The sequence below is a fragment of the Anopheles coustani genome, chromosome 2, assembly GCF_943734705.1.
Source record: "Anopheles coustani chromosome 2, idAnoCousDA_361_x.2, whole genome shotgun sequence".
NCBI classification, from domain to species: domain Eukaryota; kingdom Metazoa; phylum Arthropoda; class Insecta; order Diptera; family Culicidae; genus Anopheles; species Anopheles coustani.
In genome coordinates this window covers 83,122,524-83,146,566 of record NC_071289.1, presented here as the reverse complement: position 1 = coordinate 83,146,566, position 24,043 = coordinate 83,122,524, and the positions used below count along the sequence as shown (strand labels likewise).

Sequence of the window (24,043 nt, the reverse complement as noted above, 5' to 3'; positions counted from 1 at the left end):
GTTTAGATGCCAAAAAATGTGTTCTTCTGGCAACCAGGCTTTTGTTGTTGTTTACGAACAAATTTGTTCATGTTCAGCTTAAGCTACCGTCAAAATATCAAAAATTGTGTTGTTTAGATTTTACAAAGCGAAAGAAAGTGCAAATCAACCGACCGGTGTAATGAAACTGAAAGTTGTTTAAGTTATCATTCAGCAAATTTGCAATGAACGTGAAACTAGCGCACATCGCAGTATTCAATTTTCTAGTGTTCTTGTTTTCATTCAGTTTATTTTGCTACGGATTTTTTCCGCTATCATTTTCGCCTTCCACAAAATCTAGCTTGAACGAATTGCCTCGGAGTGTGGAAAATGCGAGGTATGATTGGATTGATTCCAACTACGGCCTTCAACACAGTTTTAGATAATCCTTCTCATTATTACAGCGTTGATACAAACAGTTACAAACCTCGTATATCCCGGGCGGTGTTTATGCTTATCGATGCGTTGCGGGTGGACTTTATCGAACAGGAAGCCAATTTTAAATTCCTCAACAAGCTAGTAGACGACGGCAAAGCATGTCTTTACCGACTAAAGGTGCACCCACCGACGGTGACGATGCCCCGGATAAAAGCCATGACCTCCGGTGCCATACCAAGCTTTCTGGACGTAATACTAAACCTGGGCAGTCCCGAAATGAAGCTGGATACGTTTCTCTACCAGATGAAGCAACGTCAACAGAAGACCGTATTCTATGGGGACAATACATGGACCAATATGTTCCCGGATATGTTCCATCGGCAGGGAGAGAATGTAGATTCACTGTATGTGAATGATTTTTATGAGGTAATTTGTTGGATTTCACGTTTTTCCCTATAACAACTTAATGATACATGTTTTGTGTTTAAATTACAGGGCGATCAAAACATAACAAAATTTCTAAATTTAGAACTACAAATGTATGACTGGAAACTAATGATATTACATTACCTTGGCTTGGACCACATTGGACACGTGGAAGGACCATTCAGCGACAAAGTGCCGGGAAAGTTACAGGAAATGGATCAAGTTGTAGAGACTATTTATCAAACCATGCATAAATGGGTAAGAAGCAAAATATGCTCATCAGAACCATGTCATACTCAATCTAACATGTTGCTTATGTAGGAAAAAAAGTATTTCACAAAACCATTACTGATCATAACCGGTGATCATGGTATGCGGGACTCTGGTGGCCATGGAGGATCGACCCAACCGGAAACTATTGTGCCACTAGTCGTCGTCAGCGATCAGTGTCGCAAGAGTGATGAGATATTCTTGCAAATAGATTTAGCCCCAACGATGTCCATTCTCACGGGTGTTGCAATACCACATGCTTCCATCGGGTCAGTGATTGAACCAGTGCTCCAGGGATTGGACAACGAAGATAAGCTCTATGCATTGTACTATAACACCCAAAGACTCATCAGCAAAACGGAATTAATTATGATGGATAGATTGCATGCAACAGGTATGCACAGTAAATTGAAGAAGGATTGTTTATAAATTTGAAAGTAACCAAGTTTTTGTTACCTTACAGATATGTACAAGAATTTTGAAGAAGCGAAAAGACTACACGTTTCGTTTATGAAAGATACAACGAACATTGCATCGTACAAAAGAGCGCTAATGCTGTACTCATCGGCAGCCAAAAAGCTGACCGAACAGCTTATTACCAGTTACATTCGGTACGATTTGGTATTCATCGTAATTGGAGCCACGCTGAGTATTTCGTGTACCGTTATGGCGTTTTTCCAAATTTTACAAACTCCAAGCACGGAAACGATTTCTTTGCATCCCAAACTGTTTCCAGCCGTTTGTTTGTGCATAATTACTTTTGTATTTCTTAAGATACTATCCTTTGAGAAACAGTTATCCGTTCCAAATTATGCGTTAGATGCTGCTCTAGTCGGCCTAGCCTCAATTCTTTCCACTATCTGGTGGTTAATATTGGTTCTTTTGAAAGGCATTGAAGTCCAAAGACTGAATTTACGAAACATTCCATCTTACAAAACCTTGGCTTTATGGTTTGGCATAGTCTTCCATTGCCTTTCGCTGGGAAGTAGTTCGTTCGTCGAAGAAGAGCACCAAACGTGGTATTATTTTACTAGCTCAATCATGGTTCTGCTAACCATACAGCAGCTACAAATAATGAACCACACGATCGGTATGATCAACCATCCACAAACGGATGCCGCCTTAATCGACGTTTGTCGCGATGAGCGCAACCAATTCTGCATCTCTTCGGTCGCTTTCTTGTGCGTTCATGTTCTCATTCGACGCTTCAATCAAACCGGAGACAAGTGGCAACATATTCCTGATGTGGGTGACTGGTTAGCCAGCGATGGAAACAAAGTTTGGCTGAGCTTGAGTATGGCTGTTGGGCTGTTCTTTTTGGTGTATCAAATCTGCTGCCTCGGAGGGTTACTTACGAATGTGCTTTCGTTAACTGCGGCTCTGCTGATCTACTACTATCGAGCCGTAACGGGCGCGGTCAGTTTTTTCGGGCGTAATCCTCCAAAGTAAGTACAATGAAAATGTAATAATTTTTTTTCTTATTATTAGTTTACCTTGTCTAACGTAACGATATGGAGGCTTTTTAGTCACTCAGTTTGAATATGCAGATTTGAAATTTGTGGTTTAATTTAGATTCTTGAATCATTACTCAACAACAACCTATTATTGTGAACAAACTTATGAATATTTTCTTTTCTTTTTTCACAGTTCATCGGTTTGTCTCACAATATTTTGGATTAATCTCCTGGAAATATTCTTCATCGGATTCCTGCCAAAGATGTACCGGTTGGTGATGGGCCGCAGAAACCCAAAGCGATCCACCGAGCTGTATGATAATTGTCTGATTATCGTCGCTTTGTTATCCGCACTGTTGCACAAACCGCACAATGTACTGCTCGTCGGTGTACTAATGGCCTCGAGTAGATTCCTAATACAACGAATCGATCGTGTGATAGAGCATTCGGATACTAACCTTATGTTCAAAGTGATCATACACTATTGGTTGGGTAAAGCATTTTATTTTTATCAGGTAATGCGACAAACTTACGCTACTTTTTATTTTGTTTTATAGAGATTAAAAAAAAAAACGCTTCGCATCTTTTTCCAGGGCAATTCAAACAGTTTGGCCACAATCGATCTCAACGCCGGGTACGTGGGTCTGAACCATTTCGATATTGTTCGTGTCGGAATCTTCCTAACCCTGCACACGTACAGCGGACCTATCCTCAGTTTTCTTATGTTAATTCATCATCTGTTCAATGCGAAGTACAGTGAAAAGTAAGTGTGGCATAAACAAATCTTTTCAAGTGTATTCTAAAACAGTTTCTTTTTTTCTTTATTATCATCATAGCCAAATGCCCCGAGTGGAATCGGACGGGTTGAGCTCCCGACGTCGGATTCTATCGCTGACCAACTCTCTGACGATGTTACCCGTAAGCTTCTTTATCATAGTGGCGACAGTGTTGCGAGATCACATATTCGTGTGGACCGTATTCTCACCAAAGTTAATGTACGAATATTTCCACGTGTGGTTGGTTCTGATAAAAATCATTCTAGTCATGTGTTTACTGAAGACAAATGGTACCAACTAATGTGGACGATAAGATTAAATAAAGTTTATAATGCGCGATAAAGCAAGAATTTAAAATTAAAGTTGTGTCAATAGATTTGTTCTTCTTAATCCTAACATAGAATCTACAGTCTTTTGCGAAACTTATTAAACTCACACAAAATTAAAACCATCTTCGTCTAGGTGTAGTTAAAAAAACAAGTTATGTTTACAGCAGTTTGCTGGCCTGAAGCGCATAGTGGACATCGTCCGTACTGACGTTGAGGAGAATTTTCTGGTAAATATCGTTTCTGCCAGTCTCACAAATTAACAAACGGGAAGCACCGAGCCGTGCGCAGATAGCCATCGCACGCCCCGGATTGGGCACGGTGATGCCAGAAAATGCAGCGAGTGCTTCGAACTGTGCATAAACGCCAAGAAAGTTACATTCCTCGATACCAGTACGAGTGACCTCGGCCGTAACTGCTTGCAGGAATAGTTGCTCCATAAGCGAGCAGGATCGAATCGTTTGAACCTTTGCACTGGCGATCATCTCAGCCAGCGCCTGCTGAACGTGCACCATCGAAACCGTTACCTCTTGGTTGGTCTTCTGCGACTGATCATCGGCCAGCTCCGTAGCCCGACGGCAGATATCAAGTGCGCGTCTTGCATCACCCGAAACAGCTGCAACCTTACGGGCGACCAGCTGCACGGCGTCACTGTTAAAAGCGCTTGTACCGGTCAACCGGGCCATCACAATCTCTTGCAGTTGCTTGAAGTTGTATGGTTGAAACGTTAGCCGGGTCAGACCGAGGCGGGACGCGATCTTTCCCATCAGCAACCGCTCGGGCAGATCCATCGTGTTGGCGATGGTTACTACGATCAGCTGCGCGGTGGACAAAGTAGGCCAGTTGAGCAGATTGTACACGACGTCCTGCCGACGGTTGCACAGAATGTCGAGTTCGTCGACGAGCAGCACCGTCGTTACGCGCCGGGGTGCCTTTGTGGTGAACCGCTTGTCCAGCAAATTGTACGCCTGCTCCCAGGCAAGTGTTTTCCCCGTCAACTGGCGATAGATGTGCACGTACGCTTGTCGTGGCTCCGTCAACCGCATTCCGTTGATTTCGATAAAGTCAAACTTGGGTATTTCTTCGTCGTCCGAAAGTTGTTGTAACGACCGAATGACTGCCGTGGTTGTTGCCGTTTTGCCCGTACCGGGCACGCCCGAAACGTACATACACCCACCGCATCCGTCGTAGATTTTGCTCTCTAGAAAGTTGTATATTTCATCAAACTCTTTCTCCCGGCACGGAAGGCTGGTCGGAATGGCGGAAACGTGCAGCCGCTCACGTGCAATTGCTAGATCGTTTGCGCCGTCCTCAACCGGCGCATCGCGCGAGTGAATATTTGGCTTGATGGCTCCGGACCTAATTAATTTCATTTTGCTGGCGCTTTTAGGTGTCCCTTTATCCTTTCCGGACGATAGGCTAGGGCCAACCGAAGAAGGACGTCCCCGACGTTTGGGCGTTTTCGGTTCCTCGTCTACCAACACCATCGGTTGCTCCCGGCCAATCGACGAGGACCGACCTCGACGTTTGGGAGTAAACTGTTCGTCGTCTGCAGCACGTTCCGGTTGCGCTTTTTTCGGCGTCAGTTCAAGCACCCGCGACACACGCCGTCCATTCCCACATTCTTCAACGATGTTCGACAGTTGAATGTTCCTCTTCGGTGTTGCTACACTCTCCTGGCACTTGGTGTTGGTGCTGGGTGTCTTAAGGATACTCTTGCGACGAGTGCTTGCGGATGGAGTGCCAACTGGTTCGACTTCCGATAGAAGCAACGATTTACGACACTTCGGAGGAGAAACGTGTTCGACTGGCATCGAACCGGAAGTAACTCTTTTCCTCAGTGACCTGGGAGTTTCAGGATTTTTTTGGTTTTCCGATAAACGTAATTTTATCTTCATGTTTGAAGTGTTGCTTGCATTATCATTTATGATGGAATAATTCAAGCAATCGTCATCGGTTCCATCATCGGTCACATGAAAGCTTGCGTCAAGATTTCGTTTAAAATTCATAGAGCTTCTCTTTTCTCTGTGCATCTTCGATTGTTTCCTTGGCGACACATTTTGTTCGTCGTCACTGATATCGACCTCGCTGAGTGCGTTGGTAATGAGGTCAATGTTGCTGCTCTTGACGTCGATCAATTTTACAGCCCAACGATCTTCGAGAATTTTTTCCCTATGATTCTCACTAAGCATTACAATGTTTTCCACCGACTTCGTACGAGTGAGTTTCAACTTAGGAGTTCTTGGGGTCCCGAGGACCATCGGTTGGTTCGATTTGTCCAGCATTGTCTTTCTCCTGCTCGGTGTCCTAGACTCAAAGCTAGGAATCAACGGTTCAAGGTGCCATTTCCTGGCTGACGATTTCTCCAATTTATAGCGCACGAAAAACACCGGACAACGGGCAGTAGATGTTGACAAAATCTCGGCCAAGTTTGCCTGTACCGATACTTTCTCCAACCGGCAGGCACTGAAGATGGTCTCGATCGATATGTCCGGGTTAAAACGGGAGTCTTCAACCACTTCCCGTGGATCAAAGGAATAATTTTCATCCCCGGTGATTGTTTTAGGTAATCCGTTGGGTCTGCAAAAGTGCCATTAAGCTATGTTACTAATTGCCGGTGAACGGATTTACGGCAATCGAAACCTACCTTGAATACCACTGCACGATCGCACGACAAGGATCCATTTTGGTGCACGGTACATTGAAGACTTCATACATATGTACAATTCGGGCCACGTCGCAGCCATCGACCGAGTCCGGTTCGGCCGAATCTATATTGGACACAAGTACACAGTTTCCCACCTCCAAAGTCATCGCACCGAAAATACATTTCCTTGTGGGAGAACAACGAATGAAAATGGTCATTAAAATCTCATTTTCTTCCCATCTTCACCGTCTGCACTTACGAGTAGAATATGGCACTGCGATGTTTGACTGTGGTGATCTCCGGATCATACTGCTTGCCAATCCACGTAATGGGGCAGCTGGTGGTGTTATTGTTGAACGATTTTGTTTTCATTTTTAAACAGTAACAGCTGGGTAAAACTTAATAAAACAGAAGCACTTTTTAGCAAGAGATCGCCAACACCACTTGTGACCGATTCGAAACCTGCGAACGGAATGATGTTTATGAAGGGTGTTTTGGCGCGATCTTACGAACAAGATGGGTAGTGTTTAAGATGTACGCACGACGAATGTTTTTAAACTTATTTGTTAAAATAGAAAATGTTACGATTTGCATGTATAACGTTCAAGTTTTGATCTCAAAACAATTAAGATAATTTTTTGTACTCATATTGAATCATACTTGTGTAATATTTAGAAACAAAATAAAAAAAGAACATTAAAAAGTGTGTATTTACCTTGAATTTTCATTCGGCTTTCTTGAAATTTTTTATTTTGTGTAATATTTGTTACCTCAAAGCAGCAAAGCGCGCGCTTTTTGTTTATGCAGACACTTCGTTGCTTTGCATTCCAGTTGAAAGTGCGTTCCCTGCGCGGTCCAAGTTTTTATTGTTTAAAATTACGATCACTACTCGTTTATCGTTTTCTTTGTTTGGTGAAATATATTTAATTGTTCTCCATCATGTCGAGCCCGGCAAGATCAACCCGCAGTCGCCGAGGGGTCGATAGTTCGCAGGAAAATACACAGCAAACACCACAGAAGCAGAGTACGTAGCTGTGCGAGTTCGTAATTGGTTCAAAGTTTATTGCATACTTATATTCTATGTGATGTTTTTCGCAGCAACTTCTAATAGCGAAACGGAAACCCCGCTGCGCATGGGAACCCAAATGCCCCAGAATGGCGCAAGCGTGGTGCTGGAAAGTTCGGACCACGTAGTGGTACCGACGTCGCCGGCGGCGGATGCACCGATCGTGCAGGCCACAAGCCCTTACGCCCGCGCTGTCGGCATGAGCGAAATCGACATGAGTTCTCCGCTCAACTATGGGACGCCAAGTTCGATGGGATCGATTCGTACGCCCCGTTCCGGTGTGCGTGGTACACCGATGCGGACGCGTCCGGATTTGCGCGTGGACAAGTTCCCCCGGCAGGTGAATGTGGGCAGCTCGGACGCTCGAATGGACCCGATTGCCGAAGAAAGCCAGCAGTCGGCTGGTGACCAGCAGGCCGCCGGACCCCGATTGGTGGTTTGGGGCACGAATGTGGTCGTCACCGAGTGTATGGCCAAGTTTAAGCAGTTCATAATGCGCTACATCGATCCGGATGCGGCACAGGATGAGCTGACCGAAGGAATCAATCTTAATGAACCGTTGTACATGCAAAAGCTGGAGGAGGTGAATTGAAAACGTGTGATGGACAGTGGGAATCGAAATTAACATGAGATTCCTTTACTTTATATTTTAGTGTCATACACTTGAGGAACCATACTTTAACTTCAACTGCGCCCATTTGAAAACGTTCGATGAGACGCTGTACCGTCAATTGATCTGTTATCCACAAGACGTAAGTTTCTGAAGAACGACGAAGAAAGTTTTCACTAAATTGTCACCCACTAAACGTTTAAAATTTCTCAGGTTATTCCTGCACTTGACATCGCCGTGAATGAAATGTTCTTTGAACGATACCCTGCGGCTATTCTGGATCACCAAATTCAAGTACGTCCGTTCAACGCGGACAAGACACGCAACATGCGTGCACTGAACCCGGAAGACATCGATCAGATCATCACGATCAGTGGAATGGTAATCCGCACGTCGAATATTGTGCCCGAAATGCGCTGCGCGTTTTTCAAGTGTTCGATCTGCAGCTTCACCGCCGCCGTCGAGCTCGAACGGGGACGCATTGCGGAGCCAACGCTTTGCTCGCACTGCAACACAAACCACTGCTTCCAGCTGATTCATAACCGGTCCCAGTTTGCCGATCGTCAGCTGATCAAGCTGCAGGAATCACCGGATGATATGGCGGCCGGGCAAACGCCGCACAACGTGCTACTGATGGCGCACGAAGATCTGGTCGATAAGGTTCAGCCCGGTGACCGGGTGACCGTGACGGGCATCTACAAGGCAATGCCGATACAGGAAAATCCCCGCCAGTCGAGCATGAAGTCGATATACCGAACGCACGTGGATGTGCTGCACTTCCGGAAGGTCGACAACAAGCGCCTGTACGAGGAGGAAGAGGGCAAGGATCACATGTTCCCGCCGGAACGTATCGAGCTGTTGAAGCGTATTTCCGAGAAACCGGACGTGTACGATCGCTTGGTGCGCTGCATTGCGCCATCGATCTACGAAAATACCGACATTAAGAAGGGCATTTTGCTGCAGATGTTCGGTGGGTCGAAAAAGAAGCAGGCCACCTCGGGGCGGCAAAATTTCCGTGCCGAAATCCACATCCTGCTGTGTGGTGATCCGGGCACGTCGAAATCCCAGCTGCTGCAGTACGTGTATAATCTTGTGCCGCGCACGCAGTACACGTCCGGGCGTGGTTCTTCCGCCGTCGGTTTGACCGCGTACGTTACGAAAGATGCCGAAACTCGCCAATTGGTGCTGCAAACGTAAGTAAATCTTCGACTCCTTTTGCTGGCTGGATTGAAATGTATCTAACTTTCTCGTTTGGATTCCAGTGGCGCGTTGGTTCTGGCCGACAATGGAGTGTGCTGTATCGATGAATTCGACAAGATGAACGATTCGACGCGCAGCGTGCTGCACGAAGTGATGGAACAGCAAACGCTCAGCATTGCCAAGGCTGGGATTATCTGCCAGCTGAACGCACGAACATCTATTCTGGCCGCAGCCAATCCATCCGAGTCGCAGTGGAACAAGAACAAAACGATCATCGATAATGTGCAGCTTCCGCACACGCTCATGTCTCGGTTCGATCTGATCTTTCTGGTACTGGATCCGCAGGACGAGGTGTTCGATCGGCGCCTTGCGACACATTTGGTTTCGATGTACTACGCCACACGGGAAGAGAACGAAGATACCTTAGTGGTATGTTTGATTTTTGTGTCGTTGATGTTCAGATTTTAACGGTGATTCTTTGTTCTCCCCTAGGACATGAGTGTGTTGCGTGATTACATCGCTTACGCAAAAGAACACATCAACCCGGTCCTCTCGGAGGAAGCACAGCAACGACTCATTCAAGCGTACGTCGACATGCGAAAGGTAGGTGCGGGTAGGGGACAAATTTCGGCCTACCCTCGCCAGCTGGAAAGTCTGATCCGACTGGCGGAGGCTCACGCTAAAGTGCGCCTGAGCGAAACCGTCGACGTGGTCGACGTTGAGGAAGCGTGGCGCCTTCACCGGGAGGCACTGAAGCAATCGGCTACCGATCCGCTTTCGGGTAAAATTGACGTCGGCATTCTTACGACGGGACTGTCTAGTGCGGCGCGCAAGAAGCGTGCGGAGCTGGTGGCCTCAATCAAATCGAGCCTTAAATCGAAGGGCAAGATCTCCACCATTCCCTACCAGAAATTGTTTGGTGAAATTAAAGAGGCTTCTCAAGTGGTAAGTGTTTTCTTCTATTTTGGTAACGGGAAATGGGGTTTTAACAGTGTTACTAACTTTCTTTTTAATTTTTTGTTATTCACTTCAATCCAGCTTATCACCAAGGAGCAGTTTGAGGATGCCCTCAAGGAACTGCAAGATGAAGGGGTAATAGTAATCGTCGGTAACAATACGATTCGAGTTTGTTAAGTGTGTTGCGTCGATTAATGGATTTTTTAAACTTAAGTTTCTACTTTTTACTCATACTTTAACTGTTTTTCTCTTTACTATTAATCTCCACAATAAAATGGTAGTATTGAAATGTCATGGATTTTACAAAAGAAGAAATCGGATACTTTTATTTTCCTCTATTGAGAAATCTCCCTTCTCTCATATGATATTTTATTATTTTTACAATTTTTCGACTAACTTTTCACCTAATATTATTCTACTACCCTTCTACGGTTCCTCCTTCTTTCTTCAAGGGTTTCAAATCGTTCAAGTAGATAGTATGTTTCTCAAACAGCTGCACCAGTTCTTCGCTAGGTTTGTTGTACTCTCTATCAAACTCGGAACCAACACTCCAGAGCGATTCCAAGTCGTACTGTGGCCTGGCCTTTTCAGAAAAGATGTGTAAAGCTATGTTTCCTGTGGAAAGATGAAAAAAAAGAGAAATCGATAAGATTTGATCCACAAAACGTTGTCTGGGGAGGACTGTCCTACCTAAATCTAACGCCATCCAGTCGCTGCTCGATTCGCCTTCAATTTTCGGTATCAAATCGGTCGGGTGTCGTTTCATTTTGTACACCTTGCGAACGAATTCCGCCAGCCCACGCATGTGCCTCACGCTCCGTCCGGACACTATGCACAAGTAATCGACGTATTTGATGTCTTTGGGTACGGTGCACACGAAGATGTTGATCGCACTGTTTAACCTCAAGACTGTGACTAAATCCTCTATTTCATACACACCCGACTTTCCACCTGTAAGTTTGATAAAGGCGTTAAAAAAATCATGTAGGGTGTTTCACAATTGATTAACGGGAAACACTTTCCCGGTAAAATACTCACGACTAAGGTCAATGCCACTGTACATGTCCGGCAGGTCATCTTTTTTCTCAGGCTGAGATAATCCAGCTTCGTGCAGCAACCGTTCTTCGTCCACATCCAGAATCACAGGGGAATCAACGTCCCGAAAGACCTGATACTTTGCAGCGATTGACCGGGCACTAGGGATGTTCTCGGGTGCACGCTTATCCTTTTTACGCTGCTCCTCCAGCGGAACTTTCGACGAGAATTCATCGTGGAATAGTCTTACTGATGGGTTGAGCAATTCTTTGCGAATCCGAGGCAGTAATCTTTGAAAAGTTGAACACATTTTGCGAGCGTTTGTCGAGTCTACCGTATTAGATGCTTACGGTAATGTGTAGAATGAAAGATGCAACGTGCATAAACAAAAACATGGATGGGAGAGTTGAAAAGTTCCCGAGTGTTGAAGTCCCTTAATTGGTCGCTTGGATGACATAAAATAATATGAATAATAATTTTGATGGTTCATGAAAAAATTGAATTTAAATAACAGCCTCTTTGCATAAATAATATGCCACAGGAACTTTGATTATTTTTGAAAGTGGGGAACATGAACATTTTAAAACACTTGTTATGTTTTTAGTAATTCGTTTAAGTGGAAAATTGCCATTTTTCTGCAGTGCTAAGCTAGAAGTAATGAGAGTTTTCCAGAAGGGAAAGCTTCTATTAGTTGACGTTCTATTAGTTAATTCGAAAGGAGGTAGATACTGTGATCGCTGGGAACAGTGGCGAAGGAAGCCAAACGGCTCAAAGTCTCTATAAATCCTTAACACGTTCCGTACCAAAAATAATACTATCAAAGGACGAGTTTTGCTTGTTTTTTACAAACGAAGAAGGGCGTTAAAGAAGAGGTAAAAATAGTATGGAGCATACAAAAATCTATGTTTTACACGAATAATAGCATCACCCATATACGGGTGACATGGTACGGAACGTGTTAATACTACTTCTACATACCGCTTGATTGTTTTAAAAGTTTGATCTTTTTGATTACTACTTTATACAAGACGATAATTCGTGCTTTGTTTTACAACAGACAAGTTTCAATTGAACCGAAAACAGCAAGACAAAAATAGGGTGTCCTTATCTAGTTCCATGTGGTAAGATCAAGGCAACGATTAACTCTCCGCTAGGCGTCCAAATCAAGGTTAAGTTTGTTTTCCAAAAATCAACAAAACTGACCTTGAATCCAAACACGTGGCTTTCAATTGGACGATCACAACAACAGCAGCCTCCGATCGTTCCAACCAAAATAGAAAACGCACTGTAAGGTGTTTTGTTCAAATGTACAAAACACGCCGAAAGAAGCATAAAAAAAGGTTCAGAGTTTTTATTGACACAGATCTGTCTCGACTAGAGGAAGTGTTTCATTTGCATTAAGTTAGTTCAACGACACAGACATCGCATCTTGAAGATTTGTTTTGTTTGCCTTTCGCGATATACGCACCCGCGCGTGCCATCCAGAACTCTTGGCGATATCGGTCATAGATAAGTGCAATGTTTTCGTTATCGCAATGCAAGTGGCGTGTAAAATATTGGACAGACAAACAGACATTATTCATCTGAACAAAGAGACGATCATTTTTGCAACAAGATATTCAAATACTGGGGAAGTTGAGAGAAACAACCAATTTAATATTTGGTTGGAAAGAAAGTTGATCGTTAAAATACGATCAAGCGTGTAGATCAGAAGCTGTAGACCAGTCGTTGGGGAAGAATATTGATACAGCCTACACTGCAGAATCCATACTCGACAACACTCGAAAACACAAATCAGTAACCAAAACATTGGCCGGTCTTATCAATGAGATAAGCATTCGAGCACACAGCCTCACTGGGCAAACACAACGAAAAGGCTTGGCCGTGCGGTGATTGGTGAAACCGATGCGGGGCCAGCATTTTTCCGTAAACTCAAGTGGTCCCGCGTACGCCGGTTCGGGTATTATTACGTTGGCGACTGTTGAACCGAACGCATCGTAATACGCGAGTTCTGTCCCGTCCCGCCGTTCTATCTGTCGTGCGAGTCGTCATTCTTTCGGGGGGCTATTGCGATTATTTGAAATCTACCGGCCGTTACCATGAGCTTGTCCCGGTTCCGCCTGATAACGTTCGACGTGCACAACACGCTGCTACAGTTTCGGTCCAGTCCCGGCAAGAAATATGGCGAAATAGGGGCCATGTTCGGAATAAGCAACAACAACAACCAACTGGTTTCGAACTACATTCAAAGCTGGTAAGTCTGCGCAGTACGCGTGCCACATGCTCAGATGCGTACTGGAATTGAGCCCTGTTACGATAATTCGCGTTGGTCTGGTTAGATAGCGGGGATTCTCTTACTTTTTGCAAACTTATTTTTATTTCCCTCTATTCCTTATCCGATAGGCGCAAAATGAATCGGCTGCATCCGAACTTTGGACTGAAGACTAAAATAACGTACAAACAATGGTGGCAAATGATGATAGACGGTAAGTCGCGTAGGCTCCGCCAGGGTTACGTAATGTAATACCCACCAGGATTCAGCAACTCCCCGTTAAAAGGCAAGGGTCTTCGATTTGTAGTTTCTGTGTTAACATTGAAATGACGTTGATGTGGGTCAGTGGCAAAAGTCAGTAGATCTCACGAAGCACATGGCCCAGTGAACGATAGGATTCCCGATGGTACTCGTTATCAGTAAACTTGGCCGCCGTTGAATCTGGGCGACGACGGGCAGTGCTTTCGATTATGTGATCGATCTGATAGCGGATAGGGGGTCAATGATTTATTTTATTGCCTTCGGCGTGGAGTGGAAAGTACCTGCAAAATATGAATTACTACAGCAATTGAATATTTTAGGAATATTCAACGAAAACGGCACACACAACACTCCACCGGAAAAGATCGAGCAGATGACCGAACACTTCATGGAGTACTTTAAGACGAGCGTCTTTTGGCAGCATTGCTATGGGTCGGTTGACTTCCTGAACTATCTGAAACTGCAGCGACACGTGGAGTCGAACGGGCACAAGGAGCCACCGTTTAAGCTTGGCGTCATTTCCAACTTCGATCCCCGGCTGGACGTGCTGCTGCGAAATATGAAAATTAATCACTATTTCGACTTTGTGCTCAACTCGTACGACGTTGGCTATATGAAACCGTCGAAGGAAATTTTCGACCGTGCCATGCAGTCGGCCGAGATAAAAGACCTTAAGCCACACGAGTGCCTGCACATCGGTGCGACACCGGCGACGGATTACTTTGGCGCACGGAACGCCGGGTGGTACAGCTTACTGGTGCACGAGAAGTCGGCCGAAGAGTTGACGCGAAAGTACGGTCAGTTGGTTGAGGATAATCATGTGTTTTCTAGTCTGTTTGATATCCACAAAAAGATATCGAACGATTACATGAGATGGTGATTGATATTAAAGGAACATGTTTAAGTGTTTGTTAAATGTTTGGTTAATAAATTTTAATCTTTACAAAGCTAATCAATCGGAGTTTGTTATTAATGATTATTAATTGATTATTAATGAAATTTTGATTTGCACTCAACATAATTGAGCCACACATATTGATTGAACAGTATCTTACAACCATATGATTGCACTAAAACATTTTTTCATCGAATAAAGTGAGCAGAACTCGTACAATTTGTAGCGTTTTTGGAACTTTAGAAAACAATTGTAGGTTTCCTACCCGCGTATCAAAAGCAACAGACAATTTGAACAGAGGAAACTGTCAAAAATCGTACATTTTTGGACTTGTCAAAATCAAGATAAAGATACATAAAAGGCTGCCATGATCCAACCTTTTGCCTCATATCAGTAACCTTGGCCCACACCAAAAGGAAAGAAAGGATTTGCGGAGAAAAATATTTTCACTTCTCAAAGCTATTCGGGATAGGTTTTACAAAATGCCCCTTCCAGCGTGCTTTGCGGTAAGTTGCGGAAAATGAAGCGGAGAACTTTGCAATTGGTTTTGTTTAGTCGTTCCACCGGAACTGGCCTTATTCCTATCAAAATATTGCGACCGAAGGCATCTGGGATCTGACGCGGCATTTGTTTTCCTTCCTTCCACAGAACGCGGTCGAGCCGATGCAGGTGGATGTTCAGCCAGAAGATAACGAAAACAACGAGGAAGATGTGTATATAGTGGAAAATCCCTCGATAGATCTGGAATTGCTTGCTAATCAGTACACGGGCCTGGCAAAACTGCATCGCCTAATCTATGTGGCGGACCACTGTCCATCGTTGCGGCTCGAGGCGCTACGGATGGCAATAAACTACGTTACGACGACCTACAATGTGACACTGTACCAGCATCTGCACAAGAAGCTGGCAGATAATGTTAGTGCGTTATTCCTGCCCGACGTGACCTCCCAGTCGGGCGGGTCGCAGGAAATACCCACCTTCGACGCGGCCTGGGTTGAGACGAAGAGTAAAAAATCCGCCTTGAAGCTGGAGAAGCTGGACTGCGATCTGAAAAACTACAAAGCTAACTCGATCAAGGAAAGTATCCGTCGAGGGCACGATGACCTAGGCGATCACTACCTGAACTGTGGCGATCTTTCCAATGCCCTTAAGTGCTACTCGCGGGCCCGGGACTACTGCACCAGCGGTAAGCACGTAGTAAACATGTGTCTGAACGTGATTAAAGTGTCGATCTACCTTCAAAACTGGTCCCACGTGCTAAGCTACGTCTCGAAGGCCGAGGGCACGACGGAAATCGCCGAAACGCACAAAGAAAAAGACCCGAACCAGGCTGTGATCACACGGTTGAAGTGTGCGGCCGGGTTGGCCGAGCTGGCGACGCGCAAGTACAAATCGGCCGCCAAACACTTTCTGCAGGCCAACTTCGACCATTGCGAGTTCCCGGAGATGATCTCTACGAACAACGTGGCCATATACGGTGGGTTGTGCGCACTGGCGACGTTTGACCGACAGGAGCTGAAGAACGTCACCACCAGCAGTTCGTTCAAGCTATTTCTCGAGCTGGAGCCGCAGTTGAGGGACATCATTTTTAAGTTTTACGAGTCCAAGTACGACTCGTGCTTGAAGCTGCTGGATGAAATCAAGGACAATCTCCTGCTGGACATGTACATCGCACCGCACGTGAACGCGCTCTACACACAGATACGCAACCGGGCGCTGGTGCAGTACTTCAGCCCGTACATGTCGGCCGATATGCGCAAGATGGCCACTGCGTTCAACCGCTCGGTGGCGGCACTGGAGAACGAGCTGATGCAGCTGATCCTGGACGGGCAGATACAGGCGCGAATTGATTCGCACAATAAAATTCTGTATGCCAAGGAGGCTGACCAGCGGAGCGCCACGTTCGAGAAGGCGATCAATGTGGGCAAGGAATTTCAGCGCCGCACACGCATGCTTATTCTGCGGGCGGCCATGGTTAGGCGTCACATTCATGTGAAGGTATAGTGGGCGGCCTACCCGACTAGGGACGCCCAGGGTTGCCGCATGGGGACGCTCGGTTGCACGCGCTAATGAAATGTGTCTGTACTTACAGAATCAGCCACGCGAAAGCAGTGCTCATGGTGCGGAAATTTGTGTCCCGGCCAGTGGTTTGCTGGCGCGCAATTGAGTAAATCTGACCGAGGAAGACTTTTTCGTTCGCTTCAAAAGAAAATCCAAATAAGAATACTTACGCCCTTGACAGTGCTAGAAAGGGAGGGATTGTGGGAACACAGGCATTGTGGTTTAAAAAGCAAAAGTAACTTAGCAATAGTACTGAAGGCGAAACGAAAGCATTAATACCATTTTCGCAACGCAACATGTTATCAGTTCAGTGCATATTTAAGTAAACGCCACTTAATTTCGTGTGTTACGCTTCCTCACCATCAGTGACAATTTCGGAATGGTTTGTGTTTTCAAAGGCAACTCATTGAATTCAGTTTCTTGCTCGGGCTCTATTGATACGATATGTTGAGCGAAGTTTAAAATTTTTTCAATAAACTAAAGTCTTAAAAAAAGGTTTTTGCAAATTAGTTCTCCGTTAGGGCACAGCATTTGGTGTGGGATAATATTCATGGTCCGTGAGCCAGTGTCTTCCAGTTGATATGGGGTATATGGGGATATGGCGTCTTCTAACGCCTGCTTCGATCCCGGCGCGGGCTCGCAGAACGATCTCTACGCTTACTGTGCTTCGCCTCGTTACTGCGCGACGCACCGCCGTACGGTGAGCGGGATCGACTGCGATGTCGATACTTTTCCCTGCGTTCGTTACCTTTTTCGCGGGGTTCTCTGCGGCCGTCGTGCCGGTTGTCTGATTTATGCGTGGTTTGTTTTTTGCTCTTCTTTTTCGTTGACTGCATAACCGCACCAGAGTCCTCCGAATCGGACGAGGACGAATTACTGCTTTCGCTGCTCGAGCTACTAGATCGTCGTTTGTGCTTCTTCTTCGACGCACGTTGTTTCTTTTCGATCTTTTCCAGTTTTTTTAGCAGCTTCTTTTTTTGCTTTTTGGTCAGCGAGCGTATGAATTCTGTTTCGGGATCTGCTTGCTCCACTTCCGGGTCTGTTACGAGCTTGTGGGATGTGACGAGCTCCTGCGCGGATCGTTTCATTGCTAGACCGTCGTCGCGCAGTTGCTGCTCCAGCTCTCCTTTGGACAGTACCTGATTGGCCTCTGCTTCAGAATGGATTTTCTTCGCTTCGCTCATCGAAAGGCTGTACATGGTGCACTCTTTGTCCGTGTTGATGTGTCCCCATTTGTGACATTTAATGCAGCGTACATTACGCACCTGGATACCGAACCTGCAACGGAAGGCACGTACACAAAGGTTGCACTGGAAACAAACTTGGCGTGTTGATATTACTTACGGTTGATCGCGGATTTCTGTGTCTCCCTTGCAGTAGCTTTCGCGGGGGGCATTGTATTTGCGCTGCCACTCGAACTTGTACTCGGATTCGTTCGATTCCTGTTCGCGTTCCTTCTTCATGCCCGGGGGCAGCTCGTACATGAAATTGACGCTCAGCTTGTCCTTGCTATCCCTGCTGAGCATCGCTTTGTTGTCGTGTAGTTCCTGTTCCTTTTCATATTGGTTTCGCAGTTCTTCCTGCTTCTTTTTGTATGCTTCCGCCTGCTGCTCCGCCATCCATACCTAAGGGGCGTAAGAGGTTGGTAAACAACGTGAAAATTAACGCAACTGGCTTCGATCGGTAGATTTGCGACATACCCGTTTCAAGTTATCCCTTGAGGCAGGATGGAAGAACTTTTTGCACATGTAATTATTGAATCCTTTACCCATTTTGACTGATAATTGCGATTTAAGAGGATTGAATCGAAAAGATACGCAGTTTCTAGTTGCTTTTTCGACTGTTTTGTTTTACTTGTATTTTTTTTATAGATTGACAATTGAGCTGTCATCCTTTTTCAAGGTGCTTACATATTTCCTAATAGCTATATCAACCTTACTGTAGACGGTAGATTTCGATGTTTTGTTATAACCATTTTATTGTAGTTTGGTAAGGTATGTTTCTATAATTACATTCAAGGTGTCGCTTTATTCAACTGAAAAAATCGCTATTTAAAAATAATAAAAAATAATAAATTTCAATAAAATCGAGAATGTCTCATAAAATAATTGTCCAATAATAAACCGGGCACCAAATACCTACAATTATGTTAAACATGTAGTTTTCATTGATATAATCAAGTTTTTATATTTAAAATATCCTGCAAGCTTCACCTTCAGAGGAACAGGAGCAAAATTCATGTTTCAATACAGTAACAATTTATTTACAATTCACAAAAAAATCTAGTCAATTCATCTGGAAAAACATCGGACACAAAATGAAAACTTCGGAAAATCGATCTCCTTCTACCGCCACCATGAATTATGAAGGTAATTAAACGTCCTCGCCTGTTGCATCCAGATTGCACGCTTTTGTAAACCATAGTCCAGAGACATTACGATTTTATAAAATTATACCTTACATCGATGGACTGAAACTAAAACAAACAGTCCGTTTGATGTTTCCTTGCTGGCCTACACGGGCTTGATTATCCATAGCTATTTCAATAGAAATCAGCAGCTATAAAAGAAGACGCATCGAAGGGAATTCATGTTAATTGTGAGATAGAAACGAAAAAGTCACCACGGCTCAAAGTTTCTATTAACTTTACAACAACAACAATTGTGTAATAATTAGTTTTCTGATAAAACTGCAGGCGTGATGGCACATTCGGAGGATCATCTTCCGGAGAGCTATTTTCGATATCTTAAATTCTGTGGTGTTTACCAGCGGCCAACGGTTGGCAGCCGTCTGCGGGTCTGGTACACTTGTGTCGCTCTCTGCATGTTTCTTTTCTTACATCTGGCGTACACCCTGCCGAATCGATCCTCGGGATTGATGGAAATCTGCGATGAAATCATGTTCATACAATCGTGCCCGATCGTGATGGTAAAGTTCAACATGTTTTTGAGCGATCGCGAGCATATGTACGCCTTGATGGAGGCGTTTAAAAAAATTCACGTTCACGTAGGTGCAGCTGAGGAGGAGCTGCATCGGTTTGTAAAGTGCCATTTCATTCATGCGAAACTTGGACGGATTTACATTATGAGTGCGACGACCGTAATTGTACTGTTCATCCTGAATGCGATTTCGACTAGTGTCTCTCTGTCGGTGCAAAGCGGAGAGCTCCGATTCGTCACCCCGACGAAGTATGAAACATCTCAGTAAATGAAAGAATAGAGAATGTAGAATGAATGTTGTTTCTTTTACAGTTTTCCTTACAACTACCAGCACCCGCTGGTGTTTGGCCTAACGATTATCTTCTACATCGATGTGTTAATAATTGGTTCGTGCATCAGTGTCACGGTGGATATATATTTCTCGGAGTTCGCAAACAATCTCGTAATTCACTTCGATATCGTCGCACAGCGATTTGCAAAGCTCGACTATTCCGGCTCAGCCAAAGCGGCCACCGAACGCGAGCTAATCTGCTTGATCGCGTATCACGGCGAGCTATTGGAACTGGCCGGAAAGATGGTGCAGCGATTCCAACAGGTTATCTTCTTCTTGCTACTTATAACCTCCACGATTCTGTGCGTCCTTGGGTACGAGTTTGTCGTCCTCGACAGCTTCTCCAAGCGACTGCAGGTAGTAACCGAGGCAGCGATTTTTACGAGCCAAGCGGTTATCTACACCTATCACGGATCGCTTATTTGCGAAAAGGTGAGAACGTCGTTGAAGGATAAATGATATGTCGAAATAAAATATTGTTTTTCCAGAGTGCATCCGTTTCCGAAGCTATTTACGCGAGCAATTGGTACGAAGCAACCCCACCCATCAAAAAGATGATCTATTTCTGCCTGATGCGTGCGCAGAAACCGATCGTCATGAAGGGTGGTTTCATCGAGGCCACGTTGCCAACACTGAAGAAGGTAATTAATAATGGATGAACATCGCGTCAATCGAGTGCATGTAAAATTATGCAACTGTTCGTTTTTTCCCTTCAGATTCTTAGCTCTAGCGGATCTTACATAACGATGCTGCTTTCGTTGGAATCAGATGTGTGAGGAGTTTTATGCTGAGATCCAAACGATACTCAATAGCCTTATGAGTTACAGCCCTGCACACAAGCATGCTTATTAGTTCTGCAGAGCTTTCATGTCACAGAACTGCGCTTATAATCCACATAAAAAATATTCCTTATAATCCAATCTTCGGCGAATTGAATTGTATACCGATTGATGTTCGATAAAATCGCTTATTGCATGTTGTAAACAAAAGAAAAGTGGAATATAGAGTTATAGGTAGTGGCCTCGGGAATCACGTTGCATCTGCTTGGAATTGTACTTGGAAAAGGTTTTCTTGGGGGCAACATGCATCCTCAGAAGAGTTGCAAGTCATCTGAGCCAAGTGAAGGTTTCGAAATAAAATCTTCTTAATTTTACTACTTACTTGCTTATGTGGCGCTACAATCGCTGAGCGGTCTTCGCAGCCCATCGGAGCATCTTCCTCTCGTACACGGCTAAGAGGGTTTCGTCAGATTTGGAGAGAGTCCATGTCTCGGAGGCGTATGTAAGCACTGGTACTATGTATGTCCGGTATAGTCCCAGCTTCGACTGTCTTGACAGGTATAGTAAGTGGAACAGTTCTTTCAGACCGATATTACCGGTTAGCTTCCAGTACCCTAGCGCGAATTTCATTTCGATCTTTGACCGAAGATAGGTGAAATTTCGATCGACATCAAAAGTGCGTTCACCTACTTGTACATTACCCCCGCGTAGGCTTTCGGCAATTGTTGGTAGGGCCGTTGTTGATGGTGCCACAATCATCTTGGGTTTTCCCTTGTTAATCTTCAGTCTGAGGTTATTCGCCGAGATATTTTTTTTAATGTGGCATGACATCGCCAAGTGAGACAAGGCCTCTCTCCGAGGAGAGTTTGTGTGACCGAAAGACGGTATATTATAGATCGGTGGTCAGCCGTTCGTAAAACCGGAGGGTGCCAGACTCGAGATTCGATCCCACACTTGTGGCGTGGTGTTTCCTTGCTTCCTTCCTGATATCGAATTTTCGCGTGTTGCGGATTTCTTCTGCGATATCGTTTATACCTCATATTGAAGAGTTGACTGAGAGGGAACCGCTTATTTAACATATCTTCTATCCAAACTACTAATAAGTGTTCAATTTCTTCTATTGCATCATTATATCTCTGTTAAAAAGTGCATATTAAAAACTTCATTCTACCAAAACAAAGTAAAATTTACTAGTCAGAACTCAAGCAACGCTATGAGCTGTCAGTTGTAAAAAATCGCGTATATCGAGTATAGCCTACTTCGGGGACCAACTGTATATATTTCAATTTGTTTTCTTTGACATATCGACCATGTTTGGTCATGCCTACCCATTTAATCAAATGTTATCATAGTTTTAATAGTAATAGTAGTAGCTGTCAATTCCTGGACAGGTGCTTATTTCATCACATGAAAGCACATGAATCCGGCTTACTAAGAAGGATTCACTACATTAGCGGGAATTTTACTCTACCTCAACTTAACTCCTAGCATCTTCTCTATTAATCACGGCGTGTATTGTATTTAAATTTTGCCAACACATCGATTAAACGTTTGGGCCTCGCAAGCGCCCTTTGCATATCATGTTTGACATAACATGAATTAGTATCGTTGAAAAGGATTTTATATTAGCCTGCGATGTGTGGCCTGAGAAATATGCAGAATCAAACAGGTATGTGGTGTGGTGAGCGATGTGAACACAGTGTGTGTGCACTGGTGTGCACTATAAGAACGGGGCAGGAATTACTTGTGTGAAATAAAGAGCTTTTTTTAGTTTATCCCTTATCGTTTTCTTTCTTACAGGTATGCTACATAGAATAAACATATTTTTAAGGTAATCTTAAATATTATGTATTGTTGATGGTAAGTGGACACCAATAATACAAAATACCTGCAGGATAATGGGAAGAAACCCAAACTTATCACCGATTGAAAATTAGATTGCATGTTTTTGAGTAATTTTAATTTTATGTCTAACTCGTGGAACGTTGTAATACTATGTAAAAGAGCTAGGGTAAGTGCTCCTATAGTGGTGCTAGTACCAATAGTGGTTGTAGTGGAACAAAATTCCAGCTCTACGACGAAATTCATACAATGGAGATATTTGTTCTTCTATGAAATGTTCTTTGATCTTCTGCGAAGTGTTTAAACGACAAACCTTCCCATTCCGTACCAAATTAAGGCTCCAAAATTAATATTTTCCGAACAGATTGTTCTAATATGCTGGATTTCTTAACAATTTTTCAGGTATGCCATGATTTCCTTAAGGCTATAAATCACTACAAAATGCATTGGTTTGTGATAGGTCTATGAGAGCAATCCATTGGTCTATGGCCAAGAAAATGCATTGGCCTAAGCAATTTGGCCATTCTGTTTTAAATTTGCTTCGAAAATAAGTCACAGTCGAAATATATTCCGTCTTTCCCAAGTACTACCACCACTTTAGGAACACGATACCACAATTATAGGAACCATACCACCATTATAGGAGCAACCAAATCGGAAGAAATATACGCTTTTTTCGTCTATTTTTAATGTTTTACGGTGAAAATAGATGTTTTCAAGAACAAAAGTCGTGTTTCGATCATAATTAGTACAAATATGTAAAATATTGTGTTATTAACACTCATAAATAACATCATATTGTTAGTTACATTACTGGTACCTTTACCCCATATGTAAAAATAGTAAGCGAATCCCTATAACATGAAATTGTTCAAGGTTACGCAATGAAAATGTGGAAAAATCGATCTACCTTTCGCACTGCCATGAATTATAAAATCCATTACACGTCTTAGCCTGTTGCATATAGCATGCACACCTTTGTAATGTTGGGATTAAATTATAGCTTCTATCAGTAAAGATTGTTTATTTACGATGTCGATGATAATTCCACGTTCACAAAGATTTCCCTTTTAATTAAGTTTATAGAAGAAGAAAACAGTTCGTTTGATGTTTATGTGACAGTATTAGATGTTCCATTGATATTTCATTACTTCATCTGCTATAAAGGTAGCTACACTGAAAGAAACGTATGTCAGTCGGTGTAATTTCTGGTTAAACTGCAAGTGCCATGCTTCATTTTCCGGAGAGCCATTTTCGATACCTTAAATTCTGTGGAGTTTACCAGCGGCCAACGAATGGCAGTCGTTTGCGGGTCTGGTACACCTGTGTCGCTATCCGCATGTTTCTTCTCTTACATCTGGCGTACACCCTGCAGAATCGATCCTCGGGCTTGATGGAAATCTGCGAGGAAATCATGCTCATACAAGCATTCCCGATCGTGATGGTAAAGTTCAACATGTTCTTTAATGATTGCCAGCACATGTACGCCTTGATGGAGGC

The 24,043-nt window shown here is 44.0% G+C and overlaps 7 protein-coding genes across 7 annotated transcripts; 4 read left to right on the top strand and 3 right to left on the bottom strand.

Moving 5' to 3' along the window:
• The first annotated feature begins 203 nt into the window (after window positions 1-203).
• Window positions 204-3,623, top strand: LOC131266231 (GPI ethanolamine phosphate transferase 2). The gene is made up of 8 exons (XM_058268654.1): window positions 204-355; window positions 423-822; window positions 892-1,080; window positions 1,144-1,486; window positions 1,556-2,537; window positions 2,740-3,061; window positions 3,140-3,297; window positions 3,383-3,623. Exons 1-8 carry the CDS (start codon window positions 204-206, stop codon window positions 3,621-3,623), a joined length of 2,787 nt encoding a protein of 928 aa, XP_058124637.1.
• Window positions 3,031-6,751, bottom strand: LOC131266232 (origin recognition complex subunit 1). The gene is made up of 3 exons (XM_058268656.1): window positions 6,555-6,751; window positions 6,296-6,481; window positions 3,031-6,228 (listed from the first exon to the last, which is right to left on the bottom strand). The coding sequence occupies exons 1-3, from the start codon at window positions 6,665-6,667 to the stop codon at window positions 3,810-3,812; spliced, it is 2,718 nt and encodes a 905-aa protein (XP_058124639.1). The 5' UTR covers window positions 6,668-6,751; the 3' UTR covers window positions 3,031-3,809.
• A 381-nt stretch (window positions 6,752-7,132) lies between these two features.
• LOC131266233 (DNA replication licensing factor MCM4) lies at window positions 7,133-10,419 on the top strand. Its single transcript, XM_058268657.1, has 7 exons — window positions 7,133-7,319; window positions 7,394-7,944; window positions 8,015-8,113; window positions 8,185-9,164; window positions 9,234-9,600; window positions 9,664-10,116; window positions 10,210-10,419. The coding sequence occupies exons 1-7, from the start codon at window positions 7,235-7,237 to the stop codon at window positions 10,303-10,305; spliced, it is 2,631 nt and encodes an 876-aa protein (XP_058124640.1). The 5' UTR covers window positions 7,133-7,234; the 3' UTR covers window positions 10,306-10,419.
• A 48-nt stretch (window positions 10,420-10,467) lies between these two features.
• Window positions 10,468-11,502, bottom strand: LOC131266236 (uncharacterized). Its single transcript, XM_058268662.1, has 3 exons — window positions 11,167-11,502; window positions 10,819-11,079; window positions 10,468-10,743 (listed from the first exon to the last, which is right to left on the bottom strand). The coding sequence occupies exons 1-3, from the start codon at window positions 11,471-11,473 to the stop codon at window positions 10,547-10,549; spliced, it is 765 nt and encodes a 254-aa protein (XP_058124645.1). The 5' UTR covers window positions 11,474-11,502; the 3' UTR covers window positions 10,468-10,546.
• Window positions 11,503-13,262: 1,760 nt separating this feature from the next.
• On the top strand, window positions 13,263-14,628 carry LOC131265586 (rhythmically expressed gene 2 protein). Its single transcript, XM_058267869.1, has 3 exons — window positions 13,263-13,417; window positions 13,567-13,649; window positions 14,017-14,628. Exons 1-3 carry the CDS (start codon window positions 13,263-13,265, stop codon window positions 14,574-14,576), a joined length of 798 nt encoding a protein of 265 aa, XP_058123852.1. The 3' UTR covers window positions 14,577-14,628.
• Window positions 14,629-15,003: 375 nt separating this feature from the next.
• On the top strand, window positions 15,004-17,070 carry LOC131263049 (COP9 signalosome complex subunit 1b). Its single transcript, XM_058265181.1, has 3 exons — window positions 15,004-15,097; window positions 15,240-16,589; window positions 16,684-17,070. Exons 1-3 carry the CDS (start codon window positions 15,074-15,076, stop codon window positions 16,756-16,758), a joined length of 1,449 nt encoding a protein of 482 aa, XP_058121164.1. The 5' UTR covers window positions 15,004-15,073; the 3' UTR covers window positions 16,759-17,070.
• Window positions 17,071-17,076: 6 nt separating this feature from the next.
• On the bottom strand, window positions 17,077-18,500 carry LOC131263050 (corepressor interacting with RBPJ 1). The gene is made up of 3 exons (XM_058265182.1): window positions 18,353-18,500; window positions 17,997-18,277; window positions 17,077-17,930 (listed from the first exon to the last, which is right to left on the bottom strand). The coding sequence occupies exons 1-3, from the start codon at window positions 18,422-18,424 to the stop codon at window positions 17,261-17,263; spliced, it is 1,023 nt and encodes a 340-aa protein (XP_058121165.1). The 5' UTR covers window positions 18,425-18,500; the 3' UTR covers window positions 17,077-17,260.
• Window positions 18,501-24,043: the final 5,543 nt, after the last annotated feature.